Below are 19,089 nucleotides of genomic sequence, written 5' to 3' on the forward strand. Positions count from 1 at the left end.
GATAAAAAAGTTTGGACACCACTGCTCAGGGGTAGGCTTACTCATTTTATATTTTATGATTTTGTTATATTTCATATTCATTTTATTAATATAAAAAGTATTAAACAGTTAATTCACCATTAACTCGTAGTATAGTAACATCTGCTGAGAACTACAGTGCCCTGACGGTTAAGGAAACCTAGTGAAATTTTAAACGAACTTTTATGCATAATAAAGTTATTATGTAATCAGAGACAGGCTGACCTATAAAATCCACAAAAACCATAAAAAAAAAAAATTACTATAATACAATTACACACTGCTGTCATTTTTGTCTGTGATGCTAGAACAAAATAGCGACCTTTTGCCAAGACAGTTGCACTTGGTCCCTTTTTGTGATTATTTCAAACAACTTGTGAACAAATATGAACTTTTCCCCGATAATTTGAGCTGGCTAACCGTGCAAATATAAACCCCGTGCACTTGTGTGCAAATGTGATCTGAATTTGGCATGTGTGATGCTTTCACAGTCTGTTAGAATTTTTAAAGCTTTTCAGTGTGCTCCTGGCTCGAGAATTCGAGTTCGCTGTCAACGGGCTGGCCAAGAGAGAGGAGGCAGACTCGAACAGGATGTTCTGTGATGGTGCTGCCAAGCTGCTCCAGCGGTTGAGTCAAGTTTGTGACAGCAGCATCTGCTCGCTGGAAAGTTTTCACAGCATCTAACCCAGTACATTTAAAACCTTTGTCTTTCAGACCGTTACCAGCCTAAACCAGCCTGACACTTCAATAACATCAGAGACCCAGAAAAAAAGCTTATTTCCTTAAGATGATGCTGGATCTACTTACTGCGCCTTGATACATCTCAATTTCTTTATCCCCAAAATATGGCATCTGCTTGAAGGGGTTGACAGATATGAGCACGGGACCGATGTACGTCTGGTGAGATCGTGAGTTAAAGAGATTAAAGAGTGGGAGCAAAACAGTGGTACCAAATTACAATTACCTCTCACAAAGAGAAAACTGTGTCGAAAAGAAAGCACTTAATCTCCAATTGCCATGACGTCAACAGAGATGGCAACAGTGCAGCAGTGTGGCGTATTTGGCGATCAGGCCTGAGCCTAAATAAGTATGCAGTGCTTACAAATGACAGAGAATAGACCGACCATGTAACACTGTGAGGTTTTATGCCTTGAAGCCAAAATGCAGCTCAAGGCAAATAAAGCAGCTATTGTGGGTGGCCCATAGTGACCCACAGCCTTGGCAGGGAGACCTCACAGTTACAGATATTTACTGAGCAAAATCAAAGGAGAGACTCAGAGCTGTCGAACCTGAAACTGCCTGCATTTGGTAAACTTGGTAATGCCGAGCGCTGGCCGAGCGACAGTGAGGGTTTATGTTTATGTAATGAGCCATTAGGAGCGGCCTTTCAAGGCACTCATTCATTCATCTCGTTTCACGTCGTGAATACGCGCGCGTGTGTGTGGCCACAGCTGCACTTTAAACTTAAACCCAGCATTTGTGTGATGCAGTGTATGAAAATGATAGCTCTCAAGAAGATCATTTTAAATCCGTAACACAATCAAATTCAGCTGTTTAAAAGATAGCAGCTATGCTCTCACCACCACCACCCCCTCACAGTGAAAGGCCTGGTGAAAGAGCAGGAGTTAGAGATACAAAGACGCCCTTTCCTCCCCGCTCACCTTCCAACACTGACCTATTACTCATTGCTAATATGTCACAGCGAATGACCAGTCAGCTATTCTGGGTATAGCAGGAAAGAGAAGGGCTCCGCTATTCCTCACTGGGGTGTGAACTGTGAGCGTGAGCAAAGGATACAAAGATGTAGTCATCCATGTATCTCTTCTTGAGGTTGTCCACGATGGCGTCCTCATTGATCTTGCTGAGCAGCACCATGTCATCCACGCCGCTGTGTTTGACATTGTGGCTCTGCCAGTGGTACCGGTAGTGCCCCCGGCTCCCCTGAAACAAAACACACACAATGTCCAACTGTTAGGTCACTGAAAAAGACAGAATGAGATCATGCATAGAGTCTGACGTCACGGATGCGCAGACACACTGCTACTTTTCAACACACTCGTCATAACCACACCACTCAGGCAATCAAACGAAAGTGGAACACGGTCATTATCACTCAAATAAAAAACACAGAAAAATAAATATTACACACATTTCCTGACCTGAGAAACATGTTTACATGAAAACAGTGCGAGGTCAGATTCCCAAGAGCGCTTGTTGCCAAAGATGCTCTAAACATTTATCCAGCATCCTAAAACTCTGGCTTCTCTCTACATCCCTGTTTTTCTTTTTAGTCGAGTGAGTCTCCGGAGAACTGAGGTCATTCATCATGTGCTATGAGTCAGTATTGTCTGGCTACTGTGGACGAGGGTCACAATGTGCTGTGAGGGGTGAGTCTCTTTCTCCTGGATGGAGAACCACTCAAAGACACGGACAGCATCCAGAACATTAGTCAACACACAAGTTAACTCTTGACTTCCTCTCTCTTTAGGGAGGAAATGTGGGGAGAGGAAGCAGAAGAGCAAGGCTTCAAACAATACTGCCAAGAGAAAGAAATCATTAGGGGCTTTTGGACCACGGGAGCTTTTTTGGTAATTTTAGAATGTGGCGGCAGAACCACGCCGATCATCTTTTTTAGCTTGTAGAATAGAAACTTTCTCCTAGAGCTGTGTGTGGTGTGGTGTAGATGCATAGCATGACACACTGATTGGTCAAATGCAGCTTTGGTGCTCATCACTAAAATAAAAAGCAGCTGTGTGAACATCAGCTCTTAAAGTTAGTCTTAAAGAAAGGAAGCAGCAGTGAAGTCCAGGCTTTACTGAGTCTACATGCGATGGAAGAAATCGAACACAATTTCGACTCATTGGAGCGAGATATTATTTAGGCTACTTGTCGCCAGTCGATTTCATCTTCCTGTTAGACATCTAGCACACAAAAAGTCATGGAAAATAAAGATGCTGGAGATGAGAGAAGATTAGAAAGTAATCAACTACAAAACTGGTGGAGAATGGTGCAAACAAAACCAGACTGCATGACTTCGTTTTGTCTTTGTCCCCTCACTTCAGTTCTGGTGAGTCAAATTCAGCAGTTAGTCTTTTATCTTTGTACTATTTTGCAGATATTTGCACAGTCTAAGTAATCCTTATCACGTTTGTCGATAACGGTGAACTCCATTCTAGCCATTAGCAGCCAAAATGCTAACGCTTAGTCCTCAAAATACAGAATTCAAAACGAGTGGTTTCAGCCTGTGGTTTCAGAGAGTCTTCAGATAGTGCACGCTAACAGACACTTACTAAAGGACACACATATTAATCCCAGTTCTTTTATTCTTTCGGTGATGATACTTTCTGTGTCAGAAGTGTATGGTTGATTTGTTGTCTTGAGTACATAATATGCCTCTATATTTTCCGTGGATAAGTGAGGTTCGATTAAAGGCAGTCTTATTGTGGCATATTGTTAAAAATAAGTGAAGCAACAACAACAAAACTATGAATACAATAACTGTTGCTCAACTGTGGTTTCCAAGGACAAAGATGAAGTTTAGCAAGGCCGTCAATTATTTTCTCAACTCTGTACCAGCATCAGGGCTGAACTTTAAACCTCAACTTCATTCTGGTTTCTTGGGTTTAGAGGTCGCGGAGTCCTGCTTATTCCAGTGTTATACAACACGTTAAAACTGTAAGCCTGGATTTCCACCGAATGCTATAATCTTTCCTGCACATAGAGACTCTAGTACACGCTAGATGTGAATAAAAGTCAAGCACTAAAGTTGCTTTTACAGCAGGAAAAGGGAAAGAAACAAAAACAGCAAAGGGAAAAAGCCACAACGTAACACTACAGTACAAAATTAACCGTGGAAAGTCATTGTGCTTTCACTTATTAACTCTAAATTACCATGTCCAAGGAAGAGGAGAGCCAGAAGCATTTAATATCCTCCACAGTCTCTTTACAGCAGCGAGATTAAAACCACTTTACAGACTCAGTCATAGCATGGGAGATGGTGAGGAATGTTTACGGCTTTTCAGCTTAATTCAGCGGGTATTTTGCATTAGGTGGGAAGCAGCAAATTGCTGTTTGATTACTTCTCGACATCATACGGATTAACAGGCCTCACAACTTTTAGGTGTGGCTGAGAGAGATGCCGACTTCTTTCATTGTCAGCAGTGTCAGGATGATGCCACTCTCAGCGGCAAAAACACCTCTTTTGGTGAAGTGAATTTGCTTCTCTATCTGTAAATTACAAAACTGTACAAAAAGAAATATTTAAAATGTATATCTGGAAAAACCACCTAAAGGGAAAAATCTTCCATTTTCTGGATGAGCAGCCTTTTAAAAGGTGTTGTTTACACACACAAAAAATGTCAGAGGAAGGGTGTAGAATTGCAATATAAATAGGAGAACAGCAGTATTACTGTGTACAGTAAAATGACAGCATATAACAGTGAGGCTGATCCTTCTAAATGCATTGTGTTCATCTCGAGGTTCCTTTGTCCTTAATAGACCTCAGTAAAGACACAAAGTGTTATTCGTTATTGTTGATGGATGAACTCGGATGATCTTCTTATTTCAGGAAATTACCATCGCACACTCTGACATTCTTATTTAGGTTAGCACCTTTTGTCCATCAGGAAAGCCAATGTTAAGAGACAGCGCTGGCTCAACTGCAAAGAGAAAATAAGTGAACATGATATCTTTTATTTCTCTCTGCTATGTGTGGAATGAAAGTCTGCCGACTCAAGAAGGGAGAGGTAATAAGCTGGAAACGTAGGAGGCAAGAGTCACATATTCTTGGGTCTTGTCTAATGAGGGAAGCATACTAAGTAAATATTCATACTCGCAGCAGCGACTGAGGGAGTAGCTGCACACGTACAGACATCAGGGAGACGCCTGAAAGAATCACACTCTTCTGCTGCTGAGCAGCTCCGGAGCAGCTGACTGTGCCGACTGTAACAGCGATGATTGGCTGGAGCGTGACTTTGAACCAAAAACGCTTATTTTATACTTTTAATTAAAGACACTTTTCCACTAATTTAAATCCAGACACTTAAAAGTTATGAAGCAGATGTTTCTCTACAGTTAGTGTAGTGTTGCACGCAGCCGCTAGTTTTATTAAATTGAGTCCCTGCACATGAACCAGACTGTAAACAAACAAACAAAAAAAAAAAAAAAACCTTTTGCAGGTTGCTAAGTGCAGCACCTTAAATGAGGAGGCTGTTTAGCATTTACTGTATTTCAGACTGGAGCTCCCAGAGGAAACCTGGGAGCTCTTGGAGAACATGCGAACTCCACACAGTTGACTGGGTTTGAATCCAGGACTGTCTTGCTAATAGGCAAAGGTGTTAACCACTGAGCCACTCTGCTGCCATCCTGTTAATAAGGTGAAGAGCACAATAAATAAGAGAACAGTGTAACAGTAAATAACTGTGACTCAGGACCTAATTACATGAATTGTGGATACATGACCTTTTATTTGTTCCACAACAAAGCTGTCCATCTCAAAGCACTAATTACTCAACTAATTTAATTTAATATGAGGCCACAGCACCATTAATGTCTAATCAATTACCTTTTATGGTAAATAATATTGAGCATACTTTCTCAGGTTTTACAGGTTTTATGGTATGAAATCGCTTTGGCTCAGTTTACAGGAAATCTTACTACTGTTACCGTAGTCTGTGGTGATGGAGTAAGACATACACACACACACACACACAGGGGACATCTGGCATAATGTGGAGTCTATAGTGGCCATAACGACATCATCACCATGCAACCGGAGACTTCCCTCTGAGCACAGCTATACACAGAAGGAGCTCACACATGGCAAGATCTATATAAATGCAAATATATATAATATATAATATTGTGACAACAACTTCCCCTAAAAAATATTAATGGGCAGAAAAGACAGTGGATTCCTTTTCTCTCGTCAAATCTGAAAACAGAACCAGACCTTTTCCCAGAAGTTACTACAAAGGAATTTCAACACCGCTCCTGATCCATAAGCCCAGGCTTTCCCTCCATGCAAATACCATCACCATATATGGAAAGTGTGTGAGCAGCTCTGACTCGGGATACAGGAAATGGCTGGGTTTGATTCACTATCATAAGCGGCACTTTCCCTCTTATTTCTCCCTTCTATGCCATTTTCCCCCTTCTTCCACATCAGAGTCTGAAACAGTGAGTCCACCGTGTGTTAGGGCTAGGTTTCTCCTCTGCCCTCTGAGACAGATCTGGATAAAAGCCATGAGAATGAATTCCTCGCTTCTAAAATAAGAAGCAGCTAAAGCCATTGAACACTGAGCAGCAAAAGTCTGGAGAAATCACACAACTTTCATAGAAGCACATGGCTGAGGAATCCTCTGTGAAGCTGATCGCTAGCAGTACGAGTACAGAGAAAAGGTCTCGATACAGGACAACATCCTGTTTCGCATCATGAAAAACTGAAGGATATTTTAGCTAAAGCTGCTGTAATTAAATTTATCCTAAGAACAGCAGTACAAGACAAGCTAATACTGGTCACGTACTAAAGGAGACTGCAAGAAAGCATTTCAGTTGATATGACTTAAGACTTTTGGCCTGGATCAGACCGTCTGAAGCGAGACCCTACATCTGATAAGCCCTCAGATATCAGATTAGTTGTGCTGCCATTCCAAGTCGGAGCTTTGTTTAAATATATTGTTCCTAGCGCTGATTTCATGAAGTCTATTTTAAGAAATTACACACACGCAGCAATTAACTTACAACATCACATATTTGGGTCGATGACATAAAAACTAAATGGAGCCTGTGAGTTAGATCAGCCGGGCAACTCGAGCCGCACTGCATCACACACACGTAACACGACCCACTCTCCTCACGTCGCACAGCAAACACAACCTCCTAATTTGTTTATTTTTCTATTTAAGCAGCAAAATTTCCCATCTTTCCCTCTGACGTGTCGATGATTCGCTACCTGCAGTTTCAGCCCCCTCCACAACCACAGCCTCCACCTGTTAGTGCCTGGGAGATGTTTAGTCATTACTCCCCAGTTTAGATTTGGGGGTGTGATAAGATAAACTCTATCTGATGGTTACTTCAGGACTATCAGGACTGGTCAGTTGTGTAAATCAGACAAATGACATAAAACCAAGAACAAAGACCTAAATAATTACACAACGTAAACACACAAATTGACAATAATGCTGGACAAATCCAAACAGATTTAAAAGGTTGGCCCCTGCCAGTACATGAGCTTTAACCTCCAGCCTTCAGCTTCCCTAAATAAGTTTTTTTTTTTTTTTTCATTGCTTACTGAAATTACATAAAGTTACTAAAGCTGTCTGGAAAACAGGTCCTCGTTCTCATCTTTATCACCCTGGTTTCGCTCTTCCAAACAGAGCCATATGGTAGCCATTGCAGCAAAAGGCATGTCACTGTTTGCTGTTAACGATCTCAAGGAAGTCTGATCTCTCTGCAGGTGAGCTGTAAAGAATATTGCTTGCCCTGACCAAAAAGTAAACACAGGATATTTAGTCACTCTTTTCCTCTAGTACTACTTCAGCTAAGCTGCTACAATCACCGTCTCCTCAGTAACGTCAAAGCAAGTCAGGGAATCGCTCCAACACACATTTATGTTAGTGGGTTGATTTTGACCGATTTTCTTTTTTCCCCCTCTTGAACGCTTGTTGTGATCCAAAACATTTCAAACAGTGCTTAAGGGGTTACCACTCTCTAAGCTGAATTCCCACCTGGTCTCTGCTGCTTACGCTTGTACTTTGTGTGAGATTAGTCACTGCATGTAATTGGGCCAGATGCAGACGAAACCGCTGACTAAGATAGCTGGCCTTTCCATGGTGGAGGAAAAAGATAAACAATGATGAGAGATGGAGGAGGAGCTCAGCAGAAGAAGCAAAGAGAGTGGAGTCAGAGGAGCAGTGACCCAGTCTGAGCTTCTCAGCGAGGGGATGCTCATTCAGGTCTAAGTAAGCTCTGTACACACACATGCAAACACACAGAAGCAATGCTGAAAACTACAGTTAAAAGCTGGAGTCTGATTAAAGAGCTCATTCACAGTTTAACACACAGAGGAGGTCTTCCTCTAAACTAAAGCAGTTAAAGTTAAAACTGGTCTAAAAATTAGTTTTTTTGTTTGCACTGGGAAACACAGACAAGCCTTTTTTTAAACACAGTTTTCAGATAATAGATCAGATTTAAGTTGCACGTCAGGTTTTTGAGATGTTTTGATGTTTACACACTTTAAAAAAAAAGAAAAAAAAAAAAAAGAAGCTTTTTCCCACCAAAATATTTTCATACATTTATTCTGAAAACTAACCAGAAGACAGTGGTCAAAAATGTTTGAGCTCTTGCTGGCTTGTACCGCACATCCGTGTCTCTTTGCTTGGACCAGCAGTAGTCGCCCATCATGTATGGAAATTTTCCCTGATAACAGTTTTCCATCACTTGTATATCTCGATGAAATCTTTCTCCATGATCATCGCAAACACCGCCCAGACAAGATGGAAGAAAGTCAAGACGGGAATGTAAAAAATGCATCTTCAGTGACATTCTGGCACGCATTAGCTGATATGCTTTCAGCATGTTATCCACAAGCTCAGCAATATTCTTTGCTCCGTGACTGCCAAGGACAACCTGCACGAATGCTTCCCGTGCTGCTGATTCAGACAGGCTTCAGTTTACTTTCAAGCTCACTGTCGAGCATCACTTCACAGATTTCAGGATCAACAAAAACACCTTCCTTCACATTTTTCATGACCATTATTACTTAAAAACAACAAACAAACAAAAGGGGACGTGCTAGATCCCAGTAGCGAAATGCTTGCTGACCAGTTTAACCTCCTAAAAATATATTTTTATAACTATGAAGGTAAAATTCAATCTTGCATCACTGCAAAACCACATATTGTAGCACTGCAACAACATGCAGTCACATTTGGCTCGACACAAAAAAGGATGACGAAAGGAGGCAATCTGTCACAACACCTGCATACAGACCGAGAGGAAATATGACTTCTGATCATACTGAGAAATATATAGCCTCCAAACTCACATATTTAACACCAGCAGCAGACAGCGATCTTTAACTTTAACGTCTTTTTCCAGCCAGGTATTTCCAGTAAAATGTAAATCAGAAATGTACTAAAAATAGCACAACAAATACTAAATATAAATATTAGGATACTAAAAATAGAGTCGTGCAGAGTGTGTAGGAACAGCTTCTTGTGAATATAGGTGTATTGTACTGGGAATGACATGCTTTTCCATCTGACAGTCATGGATCACAGACTGGATTTGACTGTTCCTCACCTGGAAAGGAGGAAAGGAAAACACCAGTTTCCACTCTACACCTGCTGAAACCAGCTGCTCCACATATTAGCAGCTCCATATTTTTGTCTGTAGAAGATTGTTGAGCAGAGACTGTGGGTTCTCTTGACATCTTTCCACTTCACAACTTCAAGGATGACAGCGGTCACTTGGATGTAACTGGGACACCATCATAAATAATGCAAACAACAAGCCTGCCCGGAGTTTCCATGCTTAGACTTCTCACACTGTTGTTATGGATCTGAGCTTCTACAAAGGAATAATAAAAGGAATCTATTCTTCGGTGAGGATTTGGAAACATGAGCACCGACTGGCTGCGATGACGTTAATATGCTATGCCTGCAGGGCTGGGCTGAATGCTGCCCCTCCCATATAAAGACGGTATAATGATCATGAGTGAATGGATACTTTAAACATTAGTCTCCTAAACGGATGACAATAGCAATAAGGTTGCTAATAAAAACACAACATCAAAGACAATGTGGTTCAGGGTGGAAGTCTGCTGAAGAGGCATGTCACTAAGTGCTGCGTTTTCCTTTTTAAAGCAGTTTCAGTTAAACATAAACAAACTATCTGCAGTGGAAACCAATTCATAGCCATGCCAGTGCCACAATAGGGCCTCAAATCAGTGAAATCCAAACTACAGTCAAGCTAAACTGAGCACACAAAAATACATGTTAAAACCCATCCCAGCTTTCCGCGTTACCTTCTGCTCCAACTAATTATTCAAAGCTGTCTCCTCTTCTTAGAAGGTAAGAGTCAGTCTGGCATTGAGGGAAGAAACCTTAAAGTTGTTTGTTACGGTAATTTGCCAAAAATGGCTTTGTTTTTGATTACATAATAATAATAATAATAATAATAATAACAACGAATCCAGCGTTTCATAGTGCACTGTGAACAGAAAAATCCTTTAAGAAGCTACAGTTGCAACTGACATTATCAAACGACTGCCAGGAAAGAAGGAAATTAGTAAAGCCAAGGTCACTGAGATCAGTTCCAGATGAATCAGAGCAGTTGGACTTTAGAGGTACTGCTTCTGCTTTTTTGTGTCTATTAAAAATCTGAACTTGAAATAGACTTCAGCTGCTGGAAAACTTAAGTTGTAAAAAACAAACAAAAACAAACAAAACAAACAAAACAAAAAAAAACAAAAAACACTAAACCAACCAAACACAGCATTACCTTAATTAATTTACTGCAGCCCAAAACTGTACTTGATACAGTGTTGCAATAAAATGAGTAGCTGGACTATTTGAAGCAACTCTGCATTAGGAAAGAATAAGATTTAAAATTAATTAATTAATCATCCCTGTGCTTTCATGCTGAAATAAACACGATTTGTCTCCTACAGTTTCGGAAGTGTCATGCATGTAAATTATGAATGTGATTTTAATGATGCTGACTCCATAAAAGTGAACTCATGGAGAAGACAACTAATGACTCGTAGGTTTAACTCAGGCTTGTTTAGTTCAGAAAGTTACTGCGCTGCTTCCCAGTTTATGATTAACAGAACGCTGGACTGCAGTGGTTCGTAATACCTGCTGCGTTTGACTAAATTTTGCTGCTGACTGAAACAAGGTATAAGGAAGTCTGGACCCTAGTAAATTGCCTTTTCAAAATAAAACACTAAAAACTGCCATGACTGGGTTGTGTTTGGGGGGTTAGATTGATGCACGACTCATGAGAAATGACAGCTGATTGGTTTATGGTACGACAACAGAAAAGGATGTGCAGCAGGGCCAGAGGGACCGAGTAAATAACTTTTCCTCTTGTGCCATTTCAATTTGAGGCAAAGCTTTGCAAGCTACTTTGCAGCCCACCTTCAATCCAGTCCCACCGTTTCCTGCTGTATCCAACTTCCATTTCTGTTCTCATTTATGTTTTGTTTTTGTTTGTTTGTTTGTTTGTTTTTGCACAGGGTGGGGGTTCTTCTGCTTTTCTTCGTGTGATTAATGGACAGGAGCATCTCTGACCAGAGCAACTCCAACAAATGTAAATGACTGCATGCGGAAATGCTTCTTTCGATTATAACAGCCCTGACTGAACTAGTGTTTATAAATGATCATCAAGTTCAATACTATAGTGTTTGGACACTTAAGTCAGTGGGTGATTCCACAGTGACTCAGGCCTGCCACAGGATATGTGCCAGAAAAGACAGCTAATTCAAACCAGCTAATTCTGACTTTGTTTCCAGTCAGTTTGTTTATGTCTATTATAGAAAAGCTGACAAGCCTTGTATTAAAAGCTTGTACTAAGTTCTTGTTCCTCCTTGATCACTGTCTACAGCTGTGTGATTTTTTTCCCATATATCTTAATCCACAAATAGAGAACCTGCTCCATCTTACCCAGTGCACTTTTCCTATCAGCTGTTCAAAGATGAATGAAAGATTATGACAGCGGACGAGAGGTGGGGTTGCCAGTCGATTGCAGGGCTAAGACATACCCACACCTACCGATCAAGCATTTCTTTGGACTGATAGGAAACCAAAGGAAGGTTACAAGGTCCCCTTTTAATTAACTGTGTGGGTTTCTTTAACTTTTTTTTTCAAATCAATCGATTAATAAATGCAGAAATTTCAGGTTGTGTCTGGTTTCGACTCACGTCCGTATTCCTTGTTGTTATTAGCTTAACTATTAGCCAGCAGCAACAAAAGCAAACTCACTAACAATAACTAATGTGTCAGAGGGAGTATCAAGCTTCTTGAAAAACACAAAAACACATACATTTTCATTTTCTGTGCCAGCACAGTTTCATTGTGAGCAAATCGGGCTAAACAGTAACTAACAAGCCAAATTTCCTACAGCAGCATCAAGACAAATGAAGGGTGGAGTTAAAGGCGATTTGGTGGCTGAGTGCTGGCTGGCATGGGATGATGGGAGGTTAAGAGCACTTGCATGAGTCTGACCTTGTTCCTGGTTTGCGATGAGGTAAGCCATACATGCAAATAGGCAGGTATAATAGGACACTGCTTCGTTCAGGGTAAAAGAACAAGGAGAATAAACAAACATCTAGCACGAAGCATGCCTACAGGATAATGCTGACACAGTAAGAGCATTTATAAGGAAGTTAATTTATCCTTTACTCTATGAACAGATTACCTGCAAAATGGAAGAGAGGCTGGTTGTGTTACTGAGCTGGAAAGAAGGATCTAAGCCAGATAAACTACAGCTTTTCCATTGGACACCAAAGACAACTGATACATGAGAAAGCCATTGCTTCCATTTGAAACTCAAACTGAAATAAACAGCTAAGCTTACAAGTTCAGAATTCATGACAAATGCCCTGTGAGGCTTATTGCACACAGCGCTGCAGCGAGCTAAATCCTTAGGCCTAACATTGTCAAAATGCTGATCGATGCAGGTGCAGTTTGTTAGTTAAGTTTGTTAATATGCTAACATCTGCTAAATAAAAAAAGTCTTTAGTTAGAGCTGAATATCATTGTTTATGAAATGTATGATCCATCAGACACATTTGACCTAAAAGTAATTGAGAGATTTTTAAAAAGTCATCAAATTATTCCTGATATTTCAGTCTGGTATAAAGTGATTGGCCAGCCCAATGACACTGACCGACAAGCTCCACTGACATGAGCTAATAAAAATGCAATGATAATATGTGATGACTCAATAAAAATATTTCAGCTGTTTAATTACAAGTCACACTGAAAAGAGTTACTATCAATCTCAGAGAAACTGTGCCACTGAACGCTCGCTCTGGGGCATGACCTTTGGCGATCAGCTGAAGCAGCTGAATCCTCTCTGCATCACTGAAAGCACTGTGGCTGAGGACTGAAGCCGAACTACAGCAGAGCAGGCAGAGATTTAAGTGTTTTAAAAACCAGGCCAGAGCCAAATTGTGCAGTTACTGGGGAATTTCGGGTGAAGGGAACACAATAAATAAACACAGAGACAAAAAAAAAAAACACTGCTTAACTGTTCCCCACCTAACCACTTCCACTGAATCATGCTTCATAGTTACAAAAATACCCAATGTCCCATCACTATATCACTTACTATGAAGTCACGACTATTAAAATATGCTTCTTTTGTGAAAGGTCACTCATCAAACCTTTTCTGTGGAAATAATTCTCAGCCTCCACTCGTGTTGTGTGGACGTCTGAAGTCCCTCCTTTTTCCCCCTAAATCAAAACCAAAAGTCTCATCCTGCCTTTGTTGTGTGTCCTAAACATTTTTTATAGCATCCATACTGCAATAAAGAAATAAAGATTATTATAACAGCCAAGGTCCCAGTGATCCAGCCACATTCTGTGCAGGAAGTCCAGCAATTTCATGTTTGGGAAATCATCTTCATTTGACTCCAACTTTAGCTTTAGTAAAGATATTTTGTCCAAATGAGAAGATGTAATAAAATATCATATCATCACAGAATGTGTTCACGACCAACAAATCCAAAGAAAGGGATAAAAAATAGTCCATCTGATTGCAATCATTTATAATAATAAACAGTAGCAGTAATGGAAATGCTTAATTTCTTATCAAAAAAAGAGACTCTGCAGTTGCAGAGTGAAGTAAAACCAGATTTGACACTTGGGCAAAATAGAAGAAAGCTCAAAAACTTTTTGGTAGTTGACAACTTGTGTTTACAATGTGTTTGACACATTTATAAGCGATTTATAAGCTTCTCGTGTCCTCACTGATTTACAGCAAGTGCAACAGTAGAATGAGTCAGCACTCATGGGGTCCATCAGGCCAAACAGCAAAGTGGGGAAAACTTGGCTCCGTAACAAAGACGTATGGAACCGATTGAGGAGTGTGTGTGCACACTGCACTGCAGCGACAAGACTAACGAGTTCCCCAGGTCCACAGAACGGGTGTTCATCCTGTTTTCAGGGACAGGGCTTGAATTCCAGAGCAAGTCTCTAAAGCAGTGATGGGTTTGAAAATGGAGCACCAGCTCTGAGATGAAGTATGCACCTCCCTGCTGGAGAGACTAATGCAAACCAGCTGCTCTCATGCCGACTTGCTATTCAGCATCTGGCAGAGAAGGAACCACTGAGCGATGCTGGTGTCTGCTATTCTAGACAGATACAGTGACAGACTATTTTCTCTGCACGAACTGATACTCTTCTTAACCTCTTGTAAAAAGCTTTAGCAAGAGTGTGTGAGTGTCAACAATGTCTACAAAAGCTGAGTTAAATGCTGCAGGATTACATATGTTGTGCTGACTGGATATTATCTCAACCAAACCGACAGGTTTTAATGCATCACCTAGGAATCGAAGAATGCAAACAGCTTTCAGGTCTACCTGTTTTAAATGGACAAAGCATGTTTACAGTCTGAGGTACTGTACAGACACGTGGAAGAGGTTCCTAAGTTGAATGGTGGGTACGTTTTTCAGTTGCCTTTCAGGATATTTCTATATACAAGCCACAAAAAAAATATTGCAACCCCCCTTCATATAAACATTATGTCTCCAACATCAATGATGCAGCCATATCATTAAGTGGAAATGTGCTAAAAGTCTGTATCAGCTGTTTTATTAAGAGGACAGGGTTGAGGAAATGTTTCCAATATGCAAAACATACAATATCTCCCATAACTTCTCTTTAGGTGTGTTTTCTGCCGACCTGGCATTTAGAAACCAGGAAAAACCTGCCTCTCTGTGATGCAGCGATACAAAGTAAGGTGCACACAGTACACACTCCACTCCACCTGACACATTGTCCTCCAAGGCTAACCGGTTTTCTAACAAAAGAGACTGAACCTAATTTATCAGTGCTTTCTGACTACTTTCACCACAGGCAGTAAAAACTATAAGTCTGCCTGAAACAGCCAAGGTTGCCGCTTCTTATCATAGGATATGTTACACTCGTCAGGGATCAAAGATTAATAAAGCAGCGATTGTGGTTTAAAAGATTTTTCTGTTAAAAGCCTCCAGTGAAGCAATCTGTGAGCTATATTTATGGACATGTGAGTTATCAGTTCGAATTTCGTTAATATTACTTAAGAAAACTTTCAATTAATATTTAAAATAAACACGTTTAACACCCGAGACAACTTTTATAAGCAGACTAGAAAAAGGAAACGCCGCTCCGTGGCAAATATTTGGATTATGATGACTATATTAAACAAATAGTGCCCTACTATCTCAGCCAGTGTAAACACCGCTTACCATCCTCTGTCCTCACAACAGTCGCAGTCTTCGATGTCGTATTCCCTGCGATCCAGTGTCTGAGCGAACCTCGGGGAAGTTCACGCTGTTTAAAACAAGGTCTGACTTGTTTAACCTAAAACCAAGCGACCAAATCCAAAATATACACAAGTTATTCCCGGTAAACTCCAGACAGCATGGATGCGGCTCCTTAGCGGTGCCCTCCGTCCATTGTTGTTCAGTCAGATGTGAGTCCTCCACTGACAGAAGCACAGCAGTCCTCAGACAACGAGCCGGATGGTCAATTTACGGAGGAGCAGTGCCCAAACAGCCCGACTCTAAACACAACACGGGAAACTCGGTCCAATCAAAGCGCGAGTGTTGTTAAATATTCATTAGCTCCTGGAGGGAGGGCAACTGGGCATGCGCAAGTTTGTCGTTCCCTAACAACAGACTCAAACATAAGAGGACGACTAATAAACATGAGCTGTCTTCAAAGAGAGAGCCAACAGCAAGGCAGATGGTACTATGATCCAGCGCAGGGGCGTAGCTTATAATGTCAGTGGGGTCTTAGCTTTTAGGAAAAGTGGCAAAGGAAAACTCATACAGGCTAAAGGTCGTGTTTTCAGATTACAGTACTCACTGAATGTTATAATACACTATTTCACGATCATTTCTACAAGTCTGCAGCTAGTAGAGACCTTATTCTAAACATTTTATATCCTGCATAGATGCAACAGGGTCTTGTGTGTGTGTGTTCCTGTCTAGCTATCTTTGTGAGGACCGAAATCTGCATTCTACTATACTTATGAGAACCAACAGGACCTTTGTCTGTGTCCTCACAAGTTTGAAGGCCTTTTTGAGGCTCAAAATGTGGTTTTAGGGTCAGGGTTATAATTAGGTTGTGGTTAGGGTTAGGGTAAGGGGCTGGGGAAACCATTATGTCAATGAAGGTCCTCACTAAGATAGCTGAACGGGGTTTTGTGTGTGTGTGTGTGTGTGTGTGTGTGTGTGTGTGTGTGTGTTTTAACCCATTACAATAGATTACCTACATGACCAAAGTATTGCTGCAGAGCAAATCTATAAATGACCTCAAAACTGAAATACTTAACTACACTGAATAACCTGACAAGTGTCTAAACATCATGTTATGTACAGAGGTTTGTAATGTAACACCATGAAACATGCAGAAGCTGGTATAAGTTAAAGAGCAACATTAAAACACTCTTTCTCTGTGTATTGCATGTGAAATAATAGTTTGAACTTCACACACAAATTTGGGGATGTCGGTCACACCATCTTCATAATGTTTGGACGCATGAGACTGTAAACTAAGAGATACAAACACTTTAACATTATGTAAAGAGCACAACTTACGGATTTCAACATATGAAGTTTTCATTTATTAAAAATCTTATCAGTGTTTGATTCAAATTACCAAATACAAATGTATAAACCAGGTGATAAGAACATCTATCTTAGTTATTTTAACGGGACAGTAATATTAATTCTTAAACCTAATCGTGAGTAATTGTCTAACATGCTGATGAAGAAAAATACTGTCAGCTTTATTCAGCAACTTTTAAGATCCACTACCAAATTAGGTATAGAGTCAGTGTGTAGGCCAGTAATTTAAAACATAGTTACAAAGACATGGTGTCACAGTCTAACAGCATGATGCAGAAAGGACCTCTAATCTATTGATTTGCATTTATGACAGCATATAAATCCTTTTCAAAAAGCATGGAGGGGAAGAGATGGATCAAAAGTCCAAAATGACAAGAGTTTTAAGCTTGCTGGTTTTCACTAAATAAAGGATTCCATTTTGACATTTTAATGGGGCAGTGTGTCCTGGGAAATACAAGTTTCAGTCTGCGTTCAATCTAGTAAATACAAAACATAAAAAATACTTAGTAATCAGTCTAAATGACATAAACAGTAACATTAACTTATTTTTAGAAACTCATTTCCACTTCTGCCTGTTTACCCTTTTTTTTTTTTAATTTGGTTGCTCCCAAATTTAGTTCTGTTTTATCAGCAGACAAATAAAAATGCAGCTCAAAGGCCTTTTGGAAAATCCCTGTTAAGATTTTTGGGTGGCACTGGTATCCAGTTCTCACAACCAGTCTCCAGTCAGACTGAGGCTTGCCTTGGAATAATGTTGGGCGGTCAGGCAAGCCTCTGGGTGTAACCAGTGTAGCAGGGTGCCTCTGTATGCATAGACATATACTGTGTGTGTGTTTGTGTGTGTGTGTGTGTGCTTATTTGAATGGAACAAAATAAATAAATAAATAAATAAATAAGAGATAAATTATTACAAAACGAAAAAGAAAAAAGGTTTCTACCATCTCTGATTCTTGCGATGCATTAAAAGATGAATCACATCATGATTTGAGTCAGTCTTGGTGTTTTATCACCACCGTGTGGTCACTTAGGGAGATGGCAGCAATTATTACAGAAACAGAACAAACTCAAAACCTTTTTATTCTCAGGAGCTTACAATTAACTACTGTTTGTAGTAGTAGTAAAAGTAGTAGTAGTAGTAGTTGTTGGTGTGTGTGTGTGTGTGTGTGTGTGTGTGTGTGAGAGAAAACCCAATTCATTGTGAACAGTTTCATGGCTTCATCACCTGTAGTTGTGGGTTTTTAATTACGAACTTATTTCAACGAGAAAACATTTCTGGATCTTATTCAATGTACAGCTCTTTTTTTGTTTTGCTTTTTGAGTTTAAAGACATTTAGTTTGGGAAGTGGTAGTATACAATACAGTACAAAACAATAACTTCTTTATTAATAATCTAAATGACATAATAAAAGTGCTATGAATGCATTTCTGTTATAAGCTTTGAGTATCATGCTAAATAAAGTTAAGCAGTTGCGTTGAAAAAAACAAAAACAAAGAGGAAAAACTAGGGCACGGTCGGTCGCCTAAGTTCTCTCTGTGTCTCATGGGAGTTGTAGTCCATAAGTGGTGCACTTGATGAACGCAAAAATAATTGTTGTTTAAAACTTTAACATGACAGGTTTATACGTGTTTACTATCGCACACAGTAGCAAATATCCATTTAGCAGAGGATAAAGCCAGAGTACCTTCCTGTCGCCTTCCAGCTTTTCGGAAACTTTAATGAAAGACGATCTCGGAGTGGAGTGGAGCCCGGAAGCAGGGCGGGACCTCTGCTCTGTATAAACATGGCCGTTAAATCCTTTACAGCGTCAGGTACTGCGTTTGGCTGAATTAGTTAGACTTTGAGGAAGTCGGTAAGGTTAACTAAAACTGTAACAGGTGTAAAGAAAATGTAGACACGCAGCCAGTGCGTCTTATCTTTTTTTTCCCTTAGTTTTTTTTTCTGTGCATGGGAGCGATATTTATAAACTTGATATAGTACTTTAAGCTAGCTAGCTAACACCGAGCTAACGCCGACGTCTCAGCGTCAACTTCTGTCAACTTTGTTCTGCCAGCCAGCCTCATCTGCTACTTGACTACTTCACAAAATGAAGGACTGCCGTCGCTTGCCCACAGTGTCTCAATGAATGTTTTACACACGGATATCTTGGATTTGCTCAGCTAAGGGCTGACCTAGAAACTTTCTCCAAGATTTTCCCTTGGATAGTTTTTATTATATTATTTTTTAATATTAC

General features: G+C 40.2%; 1 protein-coding gene across 1 annotated transcript in view; it reads right to left on the bottom strand.

Moving 5' to 3' along the window:
- myo1ea (myosin IEa) overlaps positions 1-15,721 on the bottom strand; it is a 50,661-nt gene extending 34,940 nt beyond the window's left edge. Inside the window, exons 1-3 of the mRNA XM_085375631.1 lie at positions 15,473-15,721; positions 1,816-1,959; positions 826-915 (exon numbers count right to left, since the gene is read on the bottom strand). Coding sequence (XP_085231757.1) covers positions 826-915; positions 1,816-1,959; positions 15,473-15,475 — 237 coding nt within the window. The 5' untranslated portion in view covers positions 15,476-15,721. The remainder of the gene's footprint in view (positions 1-825; positions 916-1,815; positions 1,960-15,472) is intronic.
- Positions 15,722-19,089: the final 3,368 nt, after the last annotated feature.

Source organism: Diplotaxodon limnothrissa, linkage group LG1, assembly GCF_057381915.1.
Source record: "Diplotaxodon limnothrissa isolate DT_005_m linkage group LG1, D_limnothrissa_male_GT1.1, whole genome shotgun sequence".
In the NCBI taxonomy this organism is placed as follows: domain Eukaryota; kingdom Metazoa; phylum Chordata; class Actinopteri; order Cichliformes; family Cichlidae; genus Diplotaxodon; species Diplotaxodon limnothrissa.